General features: G+C 42.7%; 1 protein-coding gene across 1 annotated transcript in view; it reads left to right on the plus strand.

The window, feature by feature from the left end:
• NUCKS1 (nuclear casein kinase and cyclin dependent kinase substrate 1) overlaps positions 1-15,491 on the plus strand; it is a 32,876-nt gene extending 17,385 nt beyond the window's left edge. The window contains exons 3-8 of the mRNA XM_073666952.1: positions 3,082-3,184; positions 5,787-5,851; positions 9,172-9,318; positions 10,531-10,686; positions 12,098-12,244; positions 13,958-15,491. Of these exons, the coding sequence (XP_073523053.1) occupies positions 3,082-3,184; positions 5,787-5,851; positions 9,172-9,318; positions 10,531-10,686; positions 12,098-12,244; positions 13,958-14,163 (824 nt within the window). The 3' untranslated portion in view covers positions 14,164-15,491. The remainder of the gene's footprint in view (positions 1-3,081; positions 3,185-5,786; positions 5,852-9,171; positions 9,319-10,530; positions 10,687-12,097; positions 12,245-13,957) is intronic.
• Positions 15,492-15,997: the final 506 nt, after the last annotated feature.

The following is a 15,997-nucleotide window of genomic DNA, read 5'->3' on the forward strand; positions in this document are numbered from 1 at the left end:
TGTGCAATCTCAAGGCTACAAGTCCATCTCCAAAGACCTGAATGTTCCTGTGTCTTCTCGGCATTGTGTCCTCAAGAAGTTTAAAGCCCATGGCACTGTGGCTAACCTCCCTCGATGTGGACGGAAAAGAAAAAATGACGTGAGATTTCAACGCAAGATGGTGGATAAAGAACCTCGACTAACATCCAAACAAGTTCAAGCTGCCCTGCAGTCCGAGGGTACAACAGTGTCAACCCGTACTATCCGTCGACGTCTGAATGAAAAGGTAGGATACCCAGGAAGACCCCACTTCTTACTCCGAGACCTAAAAAGCCAGGCTGGAGTTTGCCAGGGTTCCCTGATGTTTTGTGGTTGCTTTGCTGCCTCTGGCACTGGACTGCTTGACCGTGTGCATGGCTTTATGAAGTCTGAAGACTACCAACAAATTTTGCAGCATAATGTAGGGCCCAGTGTGAGAAAGCTGGGTCTCCCTCAGAGGTCATGGGTCTTCCAGCAGGACAATGACCCAAAACACACTTCCAAAAGCACTATAAAATGGTTAGAGAGAAAGCACTGGAGACTTCTAAGGTGGCCAGCAATGAGTCCAGACCTGAATCCCATAGAACACCTGTGGAGAGATCTCAAAATGGCAGTTTGGAGAAGGCACCCTTCAAATATCAGGGACCTGGAGCAGTTTGCCAAAGAAGAATGGTCTACAATTCCAGCAGAGCATTGTAAGAAACTCATTGATGGTTACCGGAAGTGGTTGTTCGCAGTTATTTTGGCTAAAGGTTGTGCAACCGAGTATTAGGCTGAGGGTGCCAATACTTTTGTCCGGCCCTTTTTTGGAGTTTTGTGTGAAATGATCAATGATTTGATTTTTGCTTGATTCTCTTTTGTGTTTTTTCCTTGCAAGCAAATTAAATGAAGAGCATAAGACCAAAGAATTTGATTGCAATCATTTTCTGGAAGAAACTGAGTTATCTGACAGAATTGCAGGGGTGCCAATACTTTTGCCCAGCAGCACTGTGTGTATGTATGTGTATATATGTAGCATCCAATTGTGGAACTTTATTCTAAGAGCTATTAAAATGTACTCAGTTTGTGGAAAAAAACCCAGAGCTTAAGGCAGAAACCCATGAATTGGCAGCAACTGAAGTCAGCTGCCGTAAAGGCCTGGTAAGGAATCCTAAAGTAGGAAACCCAGCTTTTGACGTCCATGGTTTGCAGACTTCAGTCATTATAGAGAATCCTTTGCAGGCAAAGTATTTAGGCTATGTGCCCACGATGCAGAAATGCTGCATATTTTTTCTGTTTCTTCCTGGCAGGAAAAACGCATGCGCATTTTATATGCGTTTTTTTTTTCGCCAGGTAGAAGCGTTTGTCAAGCGTTTTTGCATGCGGGTTATCAAGCGCTTTTCCAAGCGATTTTAGCATCACTTGGAAAAGCGCTTGACAACTCGGTCACACTATATAAATCCATGCAACTGGCATGGATTTATATAGTGTGACCAAGTAATAGTTAAAAAGAATAAGAATGGTGAAAAATAAAGATTATACTTGCCTTCTGATCGCCCCCGTTCTCCTTCTCCGCTCCGTCCAGTCTCCCTGATGTCTTGCGGTGGTGTGAAGGACCTGCGATGACGTAATTGAGTCATGTGACAGGTCACGCGACCACTGACGTCAGCGGTCGCGTGACCTGTCACAAGACTCAATGACGTCAGGTCCTCACACCACCGCGAGCCACCCAACACTGCACGCATCGCTGAGGAGGCCGGGGGCCATCGGAAGGCAAGTATAATCTTTATTTTTTATTTGAAATTTTTTTTTTTTTTTTTTTTTCTATGGTACCCGGGTCTGGATGAGTCTCCTCTTCTCCAGGCCTGCGTACCATCCGCACATTGAATCGCTTCATATCCGCATGTGCACATGTAGTGATGCGGATATGAAGCGTTTCAATGCAAGTCAATGGCGGCAATTACGCTCCGTGTCCGCAAAATTAATGGACATGCTGCGGATTTTTCCGCAATGATCCGCAGTGGGAATTTCCGCAGCATGTGCACAGCACATGTGGATTATCATTGGGGGTCATGGGGCACGTATTACCAAGCATTTTTTAAGCATTTTTGCTGCGGAAATTCCGTGGCAAAAACGCTTGAAAAACGCATAGTGGGCGCACAGCCTTAAACATGAACATTTAATTTATGGCAAAGTTAATTTGTCCAAATATTTTTGAACCTAATATAAGGAGGGCTGTAGAAAAAATGGTTGCAATTCCTAAACGTTTCACAGGATATTTTTGTTCAAACCTTAAACCTGAGGTCTACACTTCATTTGCATCTGTTTAATTTTAAATAAATAAAATAGTGGCATGAAGAGCTGAAATCAGAAGGTTGTCGCTGTCCAAATACTTCTAGACCTAACTATATACATCATTCTAGTATGCTGCAACAGATGGCTTACAGGTTCTGGCCATACTCTATATTTTTTGTCCCCCACCCCCCTCCCCCTCGCCAACTGAATTGGAAAACTGCTGCTTTTTTGAAAACTGCAGCATGTCCCTTTTCAGCATTTTGCAGTATCCATTTTTGATGCAGAAAACTTAGGAGCAACAGGCACTAAACTGTATCCGCATGCACAAGAGACAAATGTACCTGTAAAACTGCAGCAAAAATACAGGAAACCTGCAGTAGTTTTTTTTAAGTAGCTTTAGTGCCAAGCGAGCAGGTTTTGCCTGCAGGGCAAAACCGCAATGTGTGAACATAGCCTTAGGAAGTAAAGCATTGATCTGAAACTGAGCCAGTGGCAGCAGAATGGGGGATATGAGGTATGACTATGCTTATTAGAAATGTATAGTTAATACATTTAACTCTGGTGCAGAGTCTCTATCACTGTGGTACTGAACCTTTTCAATTATATATGTCTGATTACCAAGTAATTTTACAGTTTATCTCTGAAAACACTGCAGACATCTCAAATGCCGACATCAAACCAATATAGTCATGATGACATTTTTTTCAATTATCCCCCTCCCTCTGGTTTTGTTTGTATATGCTTCAGTTCTTTTCCAAACTTGCAAAACAAATTTGTTTTCTTTAATAGATGAAGATTATGGAAGAGAATCTGCTCCTCCTGCTAAGAAATCTCGGTCATCTCCTAGAGAGGTGAAGGAGAAAAAGCCTGCCAAAAACTCACAGGATGACAGGTAAATGTGTGCGTCTATTAGTAAGAATGTCTCTAAGTATCAAATCTAAAAAAGATGGTGTTTATACTTGTATCAGTGCTTGGAATATTTAGGCAACGTCATAAATTTTTTCGCTGCCATGCTTCTAATTCTACACATCCTAGTCCCAATAAACTGTATCAACTGCTTAAAGCACAACTCCAGCAGTTTTTTTTTTCCCTCTCCAGTGCTGGAGTAGTGCTACTGTTAGTTCTCTGACCCTAGTCTTATACTTACACTCGCCATCTTCAGCTCTTCCCTGCACCACTCTGGTCCTGTGCTGCCATCTTGTGACCACAACTTTTCTCTGACCAGAAGGCAGAGGTAACTGTTACAAGCTCTCAGTTCAAATGTGTGAGAGCCTTTTTCTGGCTCGTAGACTTACATGAAGTTGTGTCTTCCGCATCGCTCCAGCAAATATTGGTGCAATCTGGCAGGCAACAAACTGCTGGTGACTGACCAGAGCTAATAAACGATGAGACAGCAGCTGGTGAGTATAATACTGGGGGCAGGGAACTTACATTAGTAGCCCCACTCCAGCTCTGGTGGAGTGGTGCTTTAAGTTGATACTGTGGTATTGCATTATATAGAACAAGTGATTAGATGATCACAGGTTCAAGTCCTCTAAAGAAGCTAAATTAAAAATATTCAAATCCCCCCCCCCCCCCTAAAAATAACATTTTAATTGATAACCTGTTTTATTTATCGTGCAAAAAACACTTCTCATCAATGTAAACGTTACATGTAGCGCAAAGTGGTGACTTTTTTTTGTTTTTCTCCCCACAATTTTACCACACTTATTTTTTATTCCCCATTTTTATTATTTTTTCCTCAGTACATTAAAGGAGTTGTCATGTACTTTTTATCTCCCCATTGTATTCACCATATGCCCATAAGGGTTTTTGTAAATACCTTTGGTTGTTCTTGCCTGTGAGCGGTGCTATCGCTGGTCGCTCACAGGCATCTCGTGACCCCCAGCGCCAGCCGCCTCTAACATCCACTGATGTCGCGTCAAGTTCCGGCTGCAGCCAGGCGTGACTCAGTGCTGCGTTCCACAGTGGATCCACCGTGCGCTTTCTCTCTCATTCATTGGGAAAGCGCATGTTGGATGCTGGGTGTAACGTGTTGGGTAACCCTGCCCACAACCCAGCATCCACTGCAGGGGCCCGGGTCACTAATGTCACGTCTCACCTCAGCGGAAGAAAAAGCTGGTTTCAGCCAACAGTCTCGTGATGCTTGTGAGCGGCCAGCAATAGCGCCGCTCACAGGCAAGAAAGACAACCAAAGGTATTTACAAAAACACTTATGGGCACAGGGTGAATACATTGGGGAGAAGTACTGGACCACTTCTTTAAAGGATTGTCACCCCCTGGGACGCTTCTAAGCTATTACTATGAACATGCAGGTGACTGCATTAATAGTCCTACCTGTGTCCCTCAGCTTCTGTCTTGTTGAAATACTTATAATCCTTTAATTAGTTCTTCCAGGCTCCGAGACATGAGGTACCCGGAAGAAAACGCTGCCTCCTGTGTTAATTTGTGTACCCCCTCTGCACGTCACAGTGCCATGTGACCTGAAATCCCGCACCTGCACTCTTTTATGCGCACCTTTTCCGCCCTGCTGTGGGCAGTGTTTTCACCGTTCTGCGCAGGCAAGTCACTGCTACTTCAGTGACTCGGTGAAGATACTTCCCATAGCATGGTGGAAAAGATACGCATAATCACGTGAGATTCGGACGCCACAACTGCATTTCACATGGCACTGTGACAGGGAGGGGGGTGGTACTCAAATGAATACAAGGCAGTGTTTTCTTCCAGGCATCTGACGCCCCGGAGCATGGAAGAACTAATTTAACAAACCATAAAGTCTGAGTCATACAGGTAGGGCTATTTTAACAATGCTATCACCTGTATGCCCACAGTAAAGGCCCCGTCACACTAAGCGACGCTACAGCGATCCTGACAACGATACGACCTGTCAGGGATCGTTGGTGCGTCGCTATGTGGTCGCTGGTGAGATGTCAGTCAGATCTTCCCAGTAACGATCTGTATAACGATGCACGCCTATGTGTTTCTGTGTCTGATTCGTCAACAAGGTCGTTGGTAAGGTGTCTTACACACCGATGCATGCTACCCAGCGGGACCTCAACGATCAAAGAAATGTCCAGACCATTCCGACACGACCAGCGATCTCACAGCAGGGCCTGGTCGCTGCTAAGTATCAAACGTAGCGAGATCGCTACGGAGGTCGCTGTTGCGTCACAAAACTTGTGACTCAGCAGCGATCTCGCTAGCTATCTTAGTGTGACGATGCCTTAATAGCTTAAAAGCATTCCAGGGGGTGACAGATTCCCTTTAAATGGTAAATGAATGGTGTCATTCAAAACTACAACTCTTACCTCAAAGCCAGCTTTGATACAGAAATGTAGATGGAAAAATTAAAGTGGCTCTTAGAAGAAAGGGAGGAAAAAAAGTGAAGGCGCATAAGACACAAAATTGCATGGCCAAGAAGGGGTTAACGTTTGTTTTTTCCTTGTGTAAGTTAGAGGTTTTTTTTTTTTTTAAATGGTTCTCATTCTTAATAGTGAGGAATCCGATGAAAAAGAGGTGAAGGTTAAGAAAACCAAAAAAGATGAGGCTGACTCTGCAGGTAATTTCTTTAAATTATTGTAAAGGAAAATAAAAATGCTTCATATTTTATATCGCTGTAATTGTTTCCAATTGCGTTACTAAACTGCCCGCACTTAGCTGAATGCTGCGGGGAGAAAATATACTTTACTCCCCCCTCCGCAGTGCTCCAGGTTCAGTCACTGGCCCCAATGCTGAGCAAGTGTCAGTCAGGGCTGGGGGTGTGGTTACAGCTGCCGCTCTAGTCTCAGCAGTGACTGAATCGGTGCCGTCCCCATGACAGAAAGGAGAGCGCTGCAGGGGGGGGAGTAAAGTTAATTTTCCCCCTGCAACATTCAGCCCTGGACATGTTAGTAGTGCTGTTAACCTGCAGATTAACATAGCTTTTTAAACGGCGGAAAAAAAATTTGCAGATTCACGGGTAATCTGCAAGTAAGTGTTTAAGAGCAGGTTTCTGCACTTTCAGTCATGCGCAGTGCGCCTCTCTCCCAACATGTGTTTAGGTAACAAGATAGTGGGCTGGTTAGGCAGGGAATCTGGCAATACACAAATGTTGGAGGGCATGGGGAATCTGACAGGTTCCCTTTAAATCTACAGGTAAGTAGTGTTTACATGACTGGTTCCTTTTAACGTGCGTATACCAGCGTGAAGAGGAGGGCATTTGAATAAATCTTTTATTGGTGAAGTGTCTAAAAAGTGAGTTTTGCTAATCTTTCAAGAAGATAAGGTCTTATGATCTATGTGAATTATATAATTTTTTTTTATCCCCTTACTGATGTCTATCATACATGTACAGCACAGTGCGAAGAGCATAGTGCCATACATGTAAAGCACTGATTTTTGGCTCACAGGCAGTTGGCAAAAAAAATCTTCAAATTTTAATCGACACTTTGCTGTAATTGTCGTGATTCATCCGCTCATTGTTCAGATGTTTAACCCCTCAAATGCTACTGTCAATATTACAGCGGCGTCTAGGCTTATTTATGGGAAGGGGGCTCCCTCTTTATCCCCACATCCTCACAATAGCATGGTGCAGATTCTAGCCATATTGACACCAGGCAGAGTAATGCCTTTGTAGCTGGGTGACTGAGGCAAACAACTGAAACTTGATGGCCTATACTGCGAGTAAGTATAAAGGGCAACTTGTAAACAGGAAAAACAATGTTTTGCAACTAAAACTTTCTCTGTACATAAAATTCAGATGTGACTGTGCCAGCATGATTAAAGAAAAAAAGTGCTAAACGTCATATATGAAATGGTTTCACTGAAAAATTTCGTTCCACAAAAAACAAGTCCTTATATGGATCTGACAGTAAGGCGGTGTGCCCACGATGCGTTTTTCAAGCGTAAACGCTTGGTATACCTTCCCCCCATGGTCTCCAATGCAATTCCGCACTTTCAATGCCCATGCTGCATATTTTTCCGCAGCGTTTATGCTGCGCTCAAAAATCCGCAGCACGTCCATTAATTTTGCGGAAGCGCTGATTTTCGCGCCATTGACTTGCATTGGAATGCACCAATTCCGCAAGACTGCATCTGTACTTGCGTAATTGGCGCGTTCTAATGTGTGGATGGTACCCGGGTGTAGAGGACAGGAGACTCTCCTCCACACCCAGGTACCTTTAAAAGCTGTAAAAAAACAAACAATAAAATAAAAAATAAAGAGAGATTGCTGATAGATCGCACAGGACTGAAGGACCTGCGCTGACGTCAGTCATGTGACGGCAGGTCTTTCAGTATAGCTTACCGCGATCTGTCAGCACAGGAGCAAGACTGCAGGGGCCTTCAAAAGGTAAGTATAGGTTTATTTTTTTTTATTTTTAACCATTCTCTCGGGTCACACTATAAATCCATGCAACCAGCATGAATATTTTGTATGTATGTATCCGAGTTGCCAAGCCCTTTCCAAGTGATGCTAAAATCGCTTAGAAAGCGCTTGACGCCCGCATGCGGAAATGCCAGTGAATAACGCTTCACATCCGCATGTCCCTGGCATGAAAAACACATGTACAATCCGCATGAGTTTTTTTTTCTGCCAGGGAGATGCAGAAACGCTCAGGAAAAAATCCGGAGCTTTTCTGCATCGTGGGCACATAGCCTAACAGTTATAGATATCAGAATATGGTGATGCAAAAAATAGTAACTAACTTTGCTGACAGGCTAGCACACAGAGCCTGCCGCTATACCAGCACTCAGCGAGCCAGTGTTTGTTTTTTTTATTATGCAAAAAATCGTTTAAAGTGGGGGGAAAAAGTGCCATCACTGTGATCGCATTGGCCTGAAGTATACAGTTTTGTGATGTTTATGGATTGCTGGTTTTTATTCACTTTGCAACCCAAAAGATAATGATAAAATGATACTCATAAAAACCAATTCCATCCCAAAGAAAATAAGCCCAACCCTGTGCAATCAAGCACCACATGTAGATTCTGGCAGAGAATAAGTGATGGCTCTTAGAATATGGCTATGCAAAACTCTGCGTATATGTATTTTCTCTCTCAATCTCGCCCTGGTGTTGCTCTAACTGTGCAGTACTGACCTTTACAATAAAGGGAGTCTTTACACTTAAATTGACTTTTTTTTTTTAATAACCAAGCAATGCCCGCTTATCTGATTTATTATTCCCCTAAATCGCCGCCTATCAGCCTAGTTAGTCCCCCCCCCCCCCCTGCACAGGTCCCTGTGATGTGCGCTTTCCTTCCTCACCTCCCGGCGCATGCGCAAAGCGCGGCTCTTCTGGACCGTGCTTTGTTTCCTCCCGGCCGGTTTTGTATGAGCACAGTGCCGCAGAAAACCTTGTTATGCGCCGGGAGTCACTGGAGCGTAAATCAGTGACTCCCCAGAGCCTGCGCAATAGAGCACTGCGGCACTGTGCTCATACAAACCCATCAGGGAGGAAACAAAGCACTGTCTATAAGAGCCGCGCTTTGCTCATGTGCCGGGAGGTGAGGAAGGAAAGCGTTAGTCACAGCGCCCTGTGACGTGTGGGGGAGGAAGGGAAGATGGTAGCTAGGCTGATAGGCGGCGATTTAGGGGAATAATAGTCAGATAGGCGGGCATTGCTTGGCATCCCCCCAGACGCCAAGCCTGTTGAAAACCAAAAAGATAAAACTACTTTTCTCTGCAATCAGACCTCTACCATGGGCCATACAGGTATATATAGATTTACAGCGCCGGAGCCCTCACTGAACCGGGGGTGATGGCACAAGGTGTACTAATACGCCCTATGTCTTAAAGGGGTTAATGGTAGATGTGTGGGACTTGTGATTTGGTAAATTGGCAAAGTTTAGTATTAATCAGTGGAATCAGCCCACATACTTACCTGATATATTTTTGTTCCAGAGGAAGACTTTGGCAGTGATGATGACTTGGCAGCAGGAGATGGAAAAGCAGATAGTGATTATGAGAGTCCAAAAAAGAGTAAAAAAGGCAAAAAAGCAACACCTGAAAAAAAACGTGCTGCCAAAGGAAGGAAGCGATCAGGTCAAGGTAATAAAAAAAACTTTTTTTTTTTTTTCAATCTATTTACATGGCTGTACTTGTCTTTAAAAGCTGATTAGGGAACTTTACTGTGAGGAACTAATTTATAGTATACAGTGACCCTCATTTTATGGAGAGGAAAAAAAATGTTGCTGCATGTTCACACATTTAGGCTGAGTTCACACGATGCGTATTTAATGCGTTTCCGCTGCGTTTTTGCAGTTGCGTAAACGCCGCGGAAACGCATTAAAAACGCATGGTAGAAGGGCAGCAATGTTCCCCAATTGAAATCCGCATGTGCTGTGCCCATGATGCGGATTTTTCCGCAGCGTAAACGCTGCGCTCAAAAATCCGCAGCATGTCAATTAATTTTGCGTAAACGCGGCGTTTTTGCCGCCATTGACTTGCATTAGAACGCGCCAATTCCGCAAGACTGCATCTGTACTTGCGTAATTTGTGCGTTCTAATGTGCGGATGGTACCCGGGTGTGGAGGAGAGGAGAGTCTCATCCACACCCAGGTACCATTAAAAAAGCTCTAAAACAAGAATAAAATAAATATATATATACTTACCATCTGTTAGCCCGCGCAGCGCTCCTGCTTGGTTCCCGGCACTTGCAGTGAGTTGAAGGACCTGCGCTGACGTCAGTCATGTGACTGGTCACGTGACGCTGACGTCGGCAGGTCTTTCAATTCAAAGTTGCCGGGAGAACGGAGTGAGCAGGACAGCGCGGGCCATCAGAGGGTAAAGTATACATGTATTTTTTTATTTTTACCATTCTCTCGGGTCACACTATATAAATCCATGCTGGTTGCATGGATTTATATAGTGTGACCTAGTTGTCAAGCACTTTCCAGGTGATGCTAAAATCGCCTGGAAAGCGCTTTTCAATCCACATGCGGAAACGCATGTGAATCCGCATGTATTCCGCAGGAAAAACGCATGCACAATCTGCATGCGTTTTTTCTGCCAGGGAGATGCAGAAATTTTCTGCATCGTGTGCACATACCCTTAGACTGGTTAAAAAGGCGTTTACTAGACATGGTCCATTCTGCCGTCTCCTGATAGCACACCCACTGAGGCATGACTTGGCTCTCCTTTTGGAAGGCATAAACCCTTATGAGACTAATTTTCCACATCTACAGGGAAGAGAAATTCTTCCTGCTCACTGGTTTTTATACATAATCTAACTTTTGCTCCATTCTTACTCAACATTTTCAGGTGACAGTGATGATGAAAAGGAACAGCGTAAAAATGTCCGTCAACAAAGACAAGCTGCATCTAAGGCAGTTTCTAAGCAAAGGGAGATGATAATGGGAGATGCTGGGAGTGAGGAGGAGGAACCAGAAGATGAAGATGAAGCACAGTTTTTGGAAAGTGAGTTTTACAAAGCAAAACTAAAACTTTAGTGTGGACCAGTTCTTTTAAAACTAGAACTGTTCTTCACACCCAACAGCATCTGTTAGTTTTAAAATGGTTACGTACATAAAAAAAAAAAAAAAAAAAAATGATGCTGGGCCTTTAGGCAGGTAATAAATTAACATTGGATTTTAAAGGGCGACCATGTTTTTGATGCCCTCATCGGAGGGCTGCATAACGTAAGGGGACAAACCCTAATTCCAATGGAGCTGCTTGCTGCTGGTTTGATTAAAATCTCTTGATCTGCTGCATGTCAGTTGTCTGCAGAGCCCTGCATAACCCCTTCACACCTCTGACTGCTTTCTGTGTACACTGCGCATGGGTAGAAAGCTGCCACATGGAGGTATATATGACAGCAGGGTACTAGTCCTCTAGTGGTGATTTCCTGCTAAACATTACTTTTAGAAAATCTACAGCAGGGATGCACAGCATGCGGCTCGCGATGTCTGTGTGGCCCTTAACCATCAGCTTGCAGAAATGGTACTATCTGGTCACTTGTATTCTCCAAGACATGAAGACCAGTGGTGCTTATTACGATAAGGACAAGTAGTTATTAATGGTGTGTTGTGTGGTCATTTCTTGGACAGCCATATTTTTGCAGAATGGTTTTGACTTCCATCACTACATCTATTCATTTTGTGCAACATAAGTGGCCATGTAAACAGCTCCTTTATTCAATGTAGCCTATGGGAGAAGGAAACTTGACTGTTTCAGCATCTGCCATATACTACAATGGAGAGGGCTGAATGCACTGTCCTGTCAGGTGGGAGCCCTAAAAATGAACTTGCACCTATTACATATTCAGGGCACTTAATTTTAATATGCAGTAAATGGCTCAGACGTTAATACTGTGGTAATATTGCAGCCCTTCGGATCGTTCTGAAAATGTGGCCATCGGACTGAAAGGTTGTGCACCAATTAGCTACAACAAGCAGTCCAGTCAGCAACTCATTGCTGGAATGAAGGTCTTGGTGTAGAGACAATGTTCCTTTCAGATTAAGAGGCAAAAACCTGGTGACAAACTCCCATGTGTATCTATATAGATATATATTTTAGTGTACGATCAGCAAGATGGCAAGACTTTTTTTTTTTTTTTTTTTTTTTTTTTAATCATTCTTGGCTCAACGTCCAGCGGTTCCTCATTAACAATGAATGAAGTGGAAGTGTGCACTATCTACCACCTCTTCATTTACAGAACTCAGATTTAAGATCAGTAAAGTTCCCAGCGTTTGGAAAGAATTTTTTTGTTACACATTGGATAGGGAATAATGCCTAAACTTGGTAGAACACATTTTAAGAAAAGGTTGTCCAGTAGCGAACAACCTCTAATATGGAATACAATTTTACAATTACATAATTTCATCTTCAGAGGATTCTGGCAGTGATGAAGACTTCATGGTGGAAGATGATGATGACAGTGATTATGGACGATCAAAGAAGAAGAAGAAAATTGTGAAAAAATCTAAGCCTGAAAAGCGGGAGAAGAAGGTACCGAAGCCTAGGCTAAAGGCTACAGGTAAGAAATTACTGTTGGATGAATCTCAACCAGGATTAGGAAGGCACCATAAAAAGTTTTATGGTCCAAGCAGCTTGGATAAACCGCAGATGATTGTACATAAAAAAGCAAGCTGGTGCTTTCTTGTCTGACCTTGGATGTCATTGATGTTTTGCCCACACATTATTTGCTATAGTCAAAAAAAAAAAAAAAAAAAAATAATTCGCACAGCTGTACTTGCCTCTCCCCTGACGTAAAATTTGAGTTCTCCAGTAGGCACAGCAGACTTGGGCTGTGTGCCCACTATGCGTGTTTTAGCGTTTACGCAGCGGCAATTCCGCTGCAGAAACTCTTAAACGCTTGATAGAAGGTCTGCCATGTTCCCCAATGATCCGCATGTGCTGTGCACATGCTGTGGAAATTTCCGATGTCCTTATCCGATCTGTCCTGGCTTGCCGGCAGCTCTGTCTAAAAGGACCTGCCATGATGACGTCATTTAGTCATGTGACAGGTCACGCGACCGCCGATAGCAGTCGCGTGACCTGTCACATGACTAAATGACGTTATCATGGCAGGTCCTTTTCGACCATCGAGAGCTGCCGGCAAGCCAGGACGGATCAGATAAGGACATCGGGGGCCATCAGAAGGGGAGTATAATCATTTTTTACCATTCTTTCGGTCACACTATACAAAATCCATTCCGTTTGCATGGATTTATATAGTGTGACCCAAGTTGTCAAGCACTTTTCCAAGTGATGCTATAATCGCTTGGAAAGCACTTGACAACCTGCATGCGGAAATGCATGTGAAGAACGCTTCACATCCGCATGCGTTTTTTCTGCCAGGGAGATGCAGAAACGCTCAGGAAAAAATCCACAGCATTTCTGCATCGTGGGCACATAGGTTTACTGTATTTGTAACTTGTTAATCAATGAATACACAAGATGGGCTAGTTTTGTTTAAAGTAGATTCCTTTATATTGTAATCTGGTAGTAGGACTTTACACCCCAGCCTATTTATCTTTGCACGTATCTCTTCCAGAAACAAGTCCAGCAATAATGTTACTTGGACTTGCGAATTAGGTGACTGAATTGATATGCAAATTGCAGTAGTAGATCTGAAGACTAAGATACTCCAGCTCTTTTCATAGCCCAGTGCAGCCTCAATGCTATGTGACTTATGCAATGGAGCTAGCAATAGAAAGTGGTGCTGGGTGGGTGATGGCACTAGACTGAAAGGATTCAGATCTTCCATAGCCATTTGCATGTTCAAATACTGATTTCTCAGGTGCGAGCTGGTGACGTAAAGGTATTGCTGGACCAGGCAAATAGTTTAGTTTGTTAAATCCTGCTAACAGATTTCCTTTTTAAAACTATATCCAGTGAATTGTTACTGCTGGATATGGTGTGAAGCTTAAAGGGTAACCATTTTAAATCATAAATTACTAGTACACATGAAAATAAGCAAATTGTTATGTTATCAGATTTGCTTCCTTTGCTACCAAAATTGTTCATTATCAAAATTCTCCATTCTGAGGCACAGTCTGTAGTCTGAAGACTGTCACATTACTGAGGGCATCAGCAGTAGTAACTGCCATCTCCTATGTAGATTGAATTGAGAGGTGTGTTAATAGCGTTCTGAACCTAGTCTTAAATCCCCGCTTCCAGGAGGAAATCGCAGCCATTTTCCCCACTTTTGCAGAGCATTGATTTTTCACTAACATATATTTTTTAGTAACACCCAGTCCAGCAAAGGCCAAAGGAAAGAGCCGCCCTGCGGCAAAGGCATCAAAGGAAAAATCTCCTTCACCTAAAGCTGAGGAGGAAGAGGAAGATGATGAACCAGAGACCCCACCCCCAGAGAAGAAACCTGCCAGCCCTCAGCAGGAAAAGTCTGGTGAAGAGGCATCTGATGAAGAAGCGCAGAGTACAGAAGACTAAATTGTTGGGTTAGGGGGTAAGGGTGTGAGGGTGATTGTTTGGGGAGATTTTATTAAAAAAACCAAAACAAAAGTTATAAAAAAAACAACAATAAAGCAGACAGACTTGGTTTAGAACATAATTTAGGCTACTGCTTGACTTTTTCACCTCCAATTCTGTCTTTAATTTCTGTTTTAAGAGTTACATATGCGCTTTTCTATTTTATCCAGCAAAAGGTGATACTTTTTGCCATTTTTGGGGTTAATGGTTGGTTGGTTGCTCCCATCACCTGTTTGAAATAAAGCCATGCACATTTTTCATAAGTTTGCATTGCTGATATATATTTTCCCCTTGTCTGTCATTTTGTTTTTTACATTAGATTTTTAGTGATCTGAATGGTAATCTGGAAATTAAAATATTCTCTGCTGTTCAGTAGTTTCATTTGTATGTGAATATTTCCCCCTCCTGTTAACCAGTGGGAAGCTTCCCATCCTACCATTTTATATATATATATTTTTTTCTTAAACCTTGACACTTATGTGTTTAGATTTCTTTTTTATATATATACAATGGCATGGGTGTTCCCTCTTGCTTTTTTTTTTTTGTCAGACAATTTAAGCCTTCATGAAGAAACTGAACTCCAGCAAATGTTGTCAGTTTTAAGAGTTGTCCACTAGAGGACATTTCCAGATAAATCCATTCCAGACACCTTATAAAATGAACAGGGATACTCTCCTTCTGCAGCAGCACCATTCCAGCCATATTGGTGCCGTTGTTCCTAGAGTGATGTAACGTTGCTGTTTCGATTGCAGCCAATGAGTGCTGCATCTCATGAGCAGCTATATCAATATTCGGTCAGTGCAAACGTCCTCTCACACGTAACAAAGGCTACAGCTAGCATGTGACATCATTCCCTGGGAAAGGTGGTTTTGACATCGCTTAAATGTCAGCACTTACAGGAGTTGAGTATCCAGCTTTTATTTTTATATAGGATCCTGAATTGATTAAACTGGGGTTGTCCAGTAGTGGGAAAACCCCTTTAACAGAAATAAACTGTTTGCAGTGTTGCCCAAGTATACTGCTGAGGTTCTTGTGGTTTGACCTTCGTGATCATGCAGGTATCTTAATCATGATTTACCTTTTATGAATTGATTATTTTGAAGGTACTGACAAAAGATGTGTATTTAAAATTTGTCAGAATACATAATATAAGCAATTTGTATTTTTAATTGTTGGAAGCCATCTTATAAAAGTTGAAAGTGATCTGTTATGCGTCTCAATTTTCTCCTTATTGTAAAGAAGCTGGTTATAATATGAAAATAAATCATGAACATGCAGTTGGTATCACACCTCTTTTGGCTCTGTTTATTATTCAGAAAACTAGAAGGCTATACAGTGCCTACAAGTAGTATTCAACCCCCTGCAGATTTAGCTGGTTGACACATGTGGAATTAACTTGGCATTGTGACATTTGTACTGTAGATCAGCCTGGAAGTGGGAAATGCACTGCAGCAATTTTTTTTTTTTTTTTTTTTTAAAACGTAAAAAGTTAATTCAGAGTGTCATTTATTATTCAACCCCTCAAACCACAAGAATTCTGTTTGGTCCCCCTAAAGTATTAAGAAGTAGTTCAGGCACCAAGAATAATGAGCTTCACATGTGTGGATTAAAGATCTCTTTTGCCAGCCTTTTCTGACTATTTAAGACCCTCCCCAAACTTGTGAACAGCACTCAGACATGGTCAACATGGGAAAGACAAAGGAGCATTCCAAGGCCATCAGAGACCAGATCGTGGAGGGTCACAAGGCTGGCAAGGGGTACAAAACCCTTTCCAAGGAGTTGGGCCTACCTGTCT

The sequence above is a fragment of the Phyllobates terribilis genome, unplaced genomic scaffold (genome assembly GCF_046119375.1).
Source record: "Phyllobates terribilis strain yellow unplaced genomic scaffold, ASM4611937v1 Scaffold_2__4_contigs__length_985480577, whole genome shotgun sequence".
Lineage (NCBI taxonomy): Eukaryota > Metazoa > Chordata > Amphibia > Anura > Dendrobatidae > Phyllobates > Phyllobates terribilis.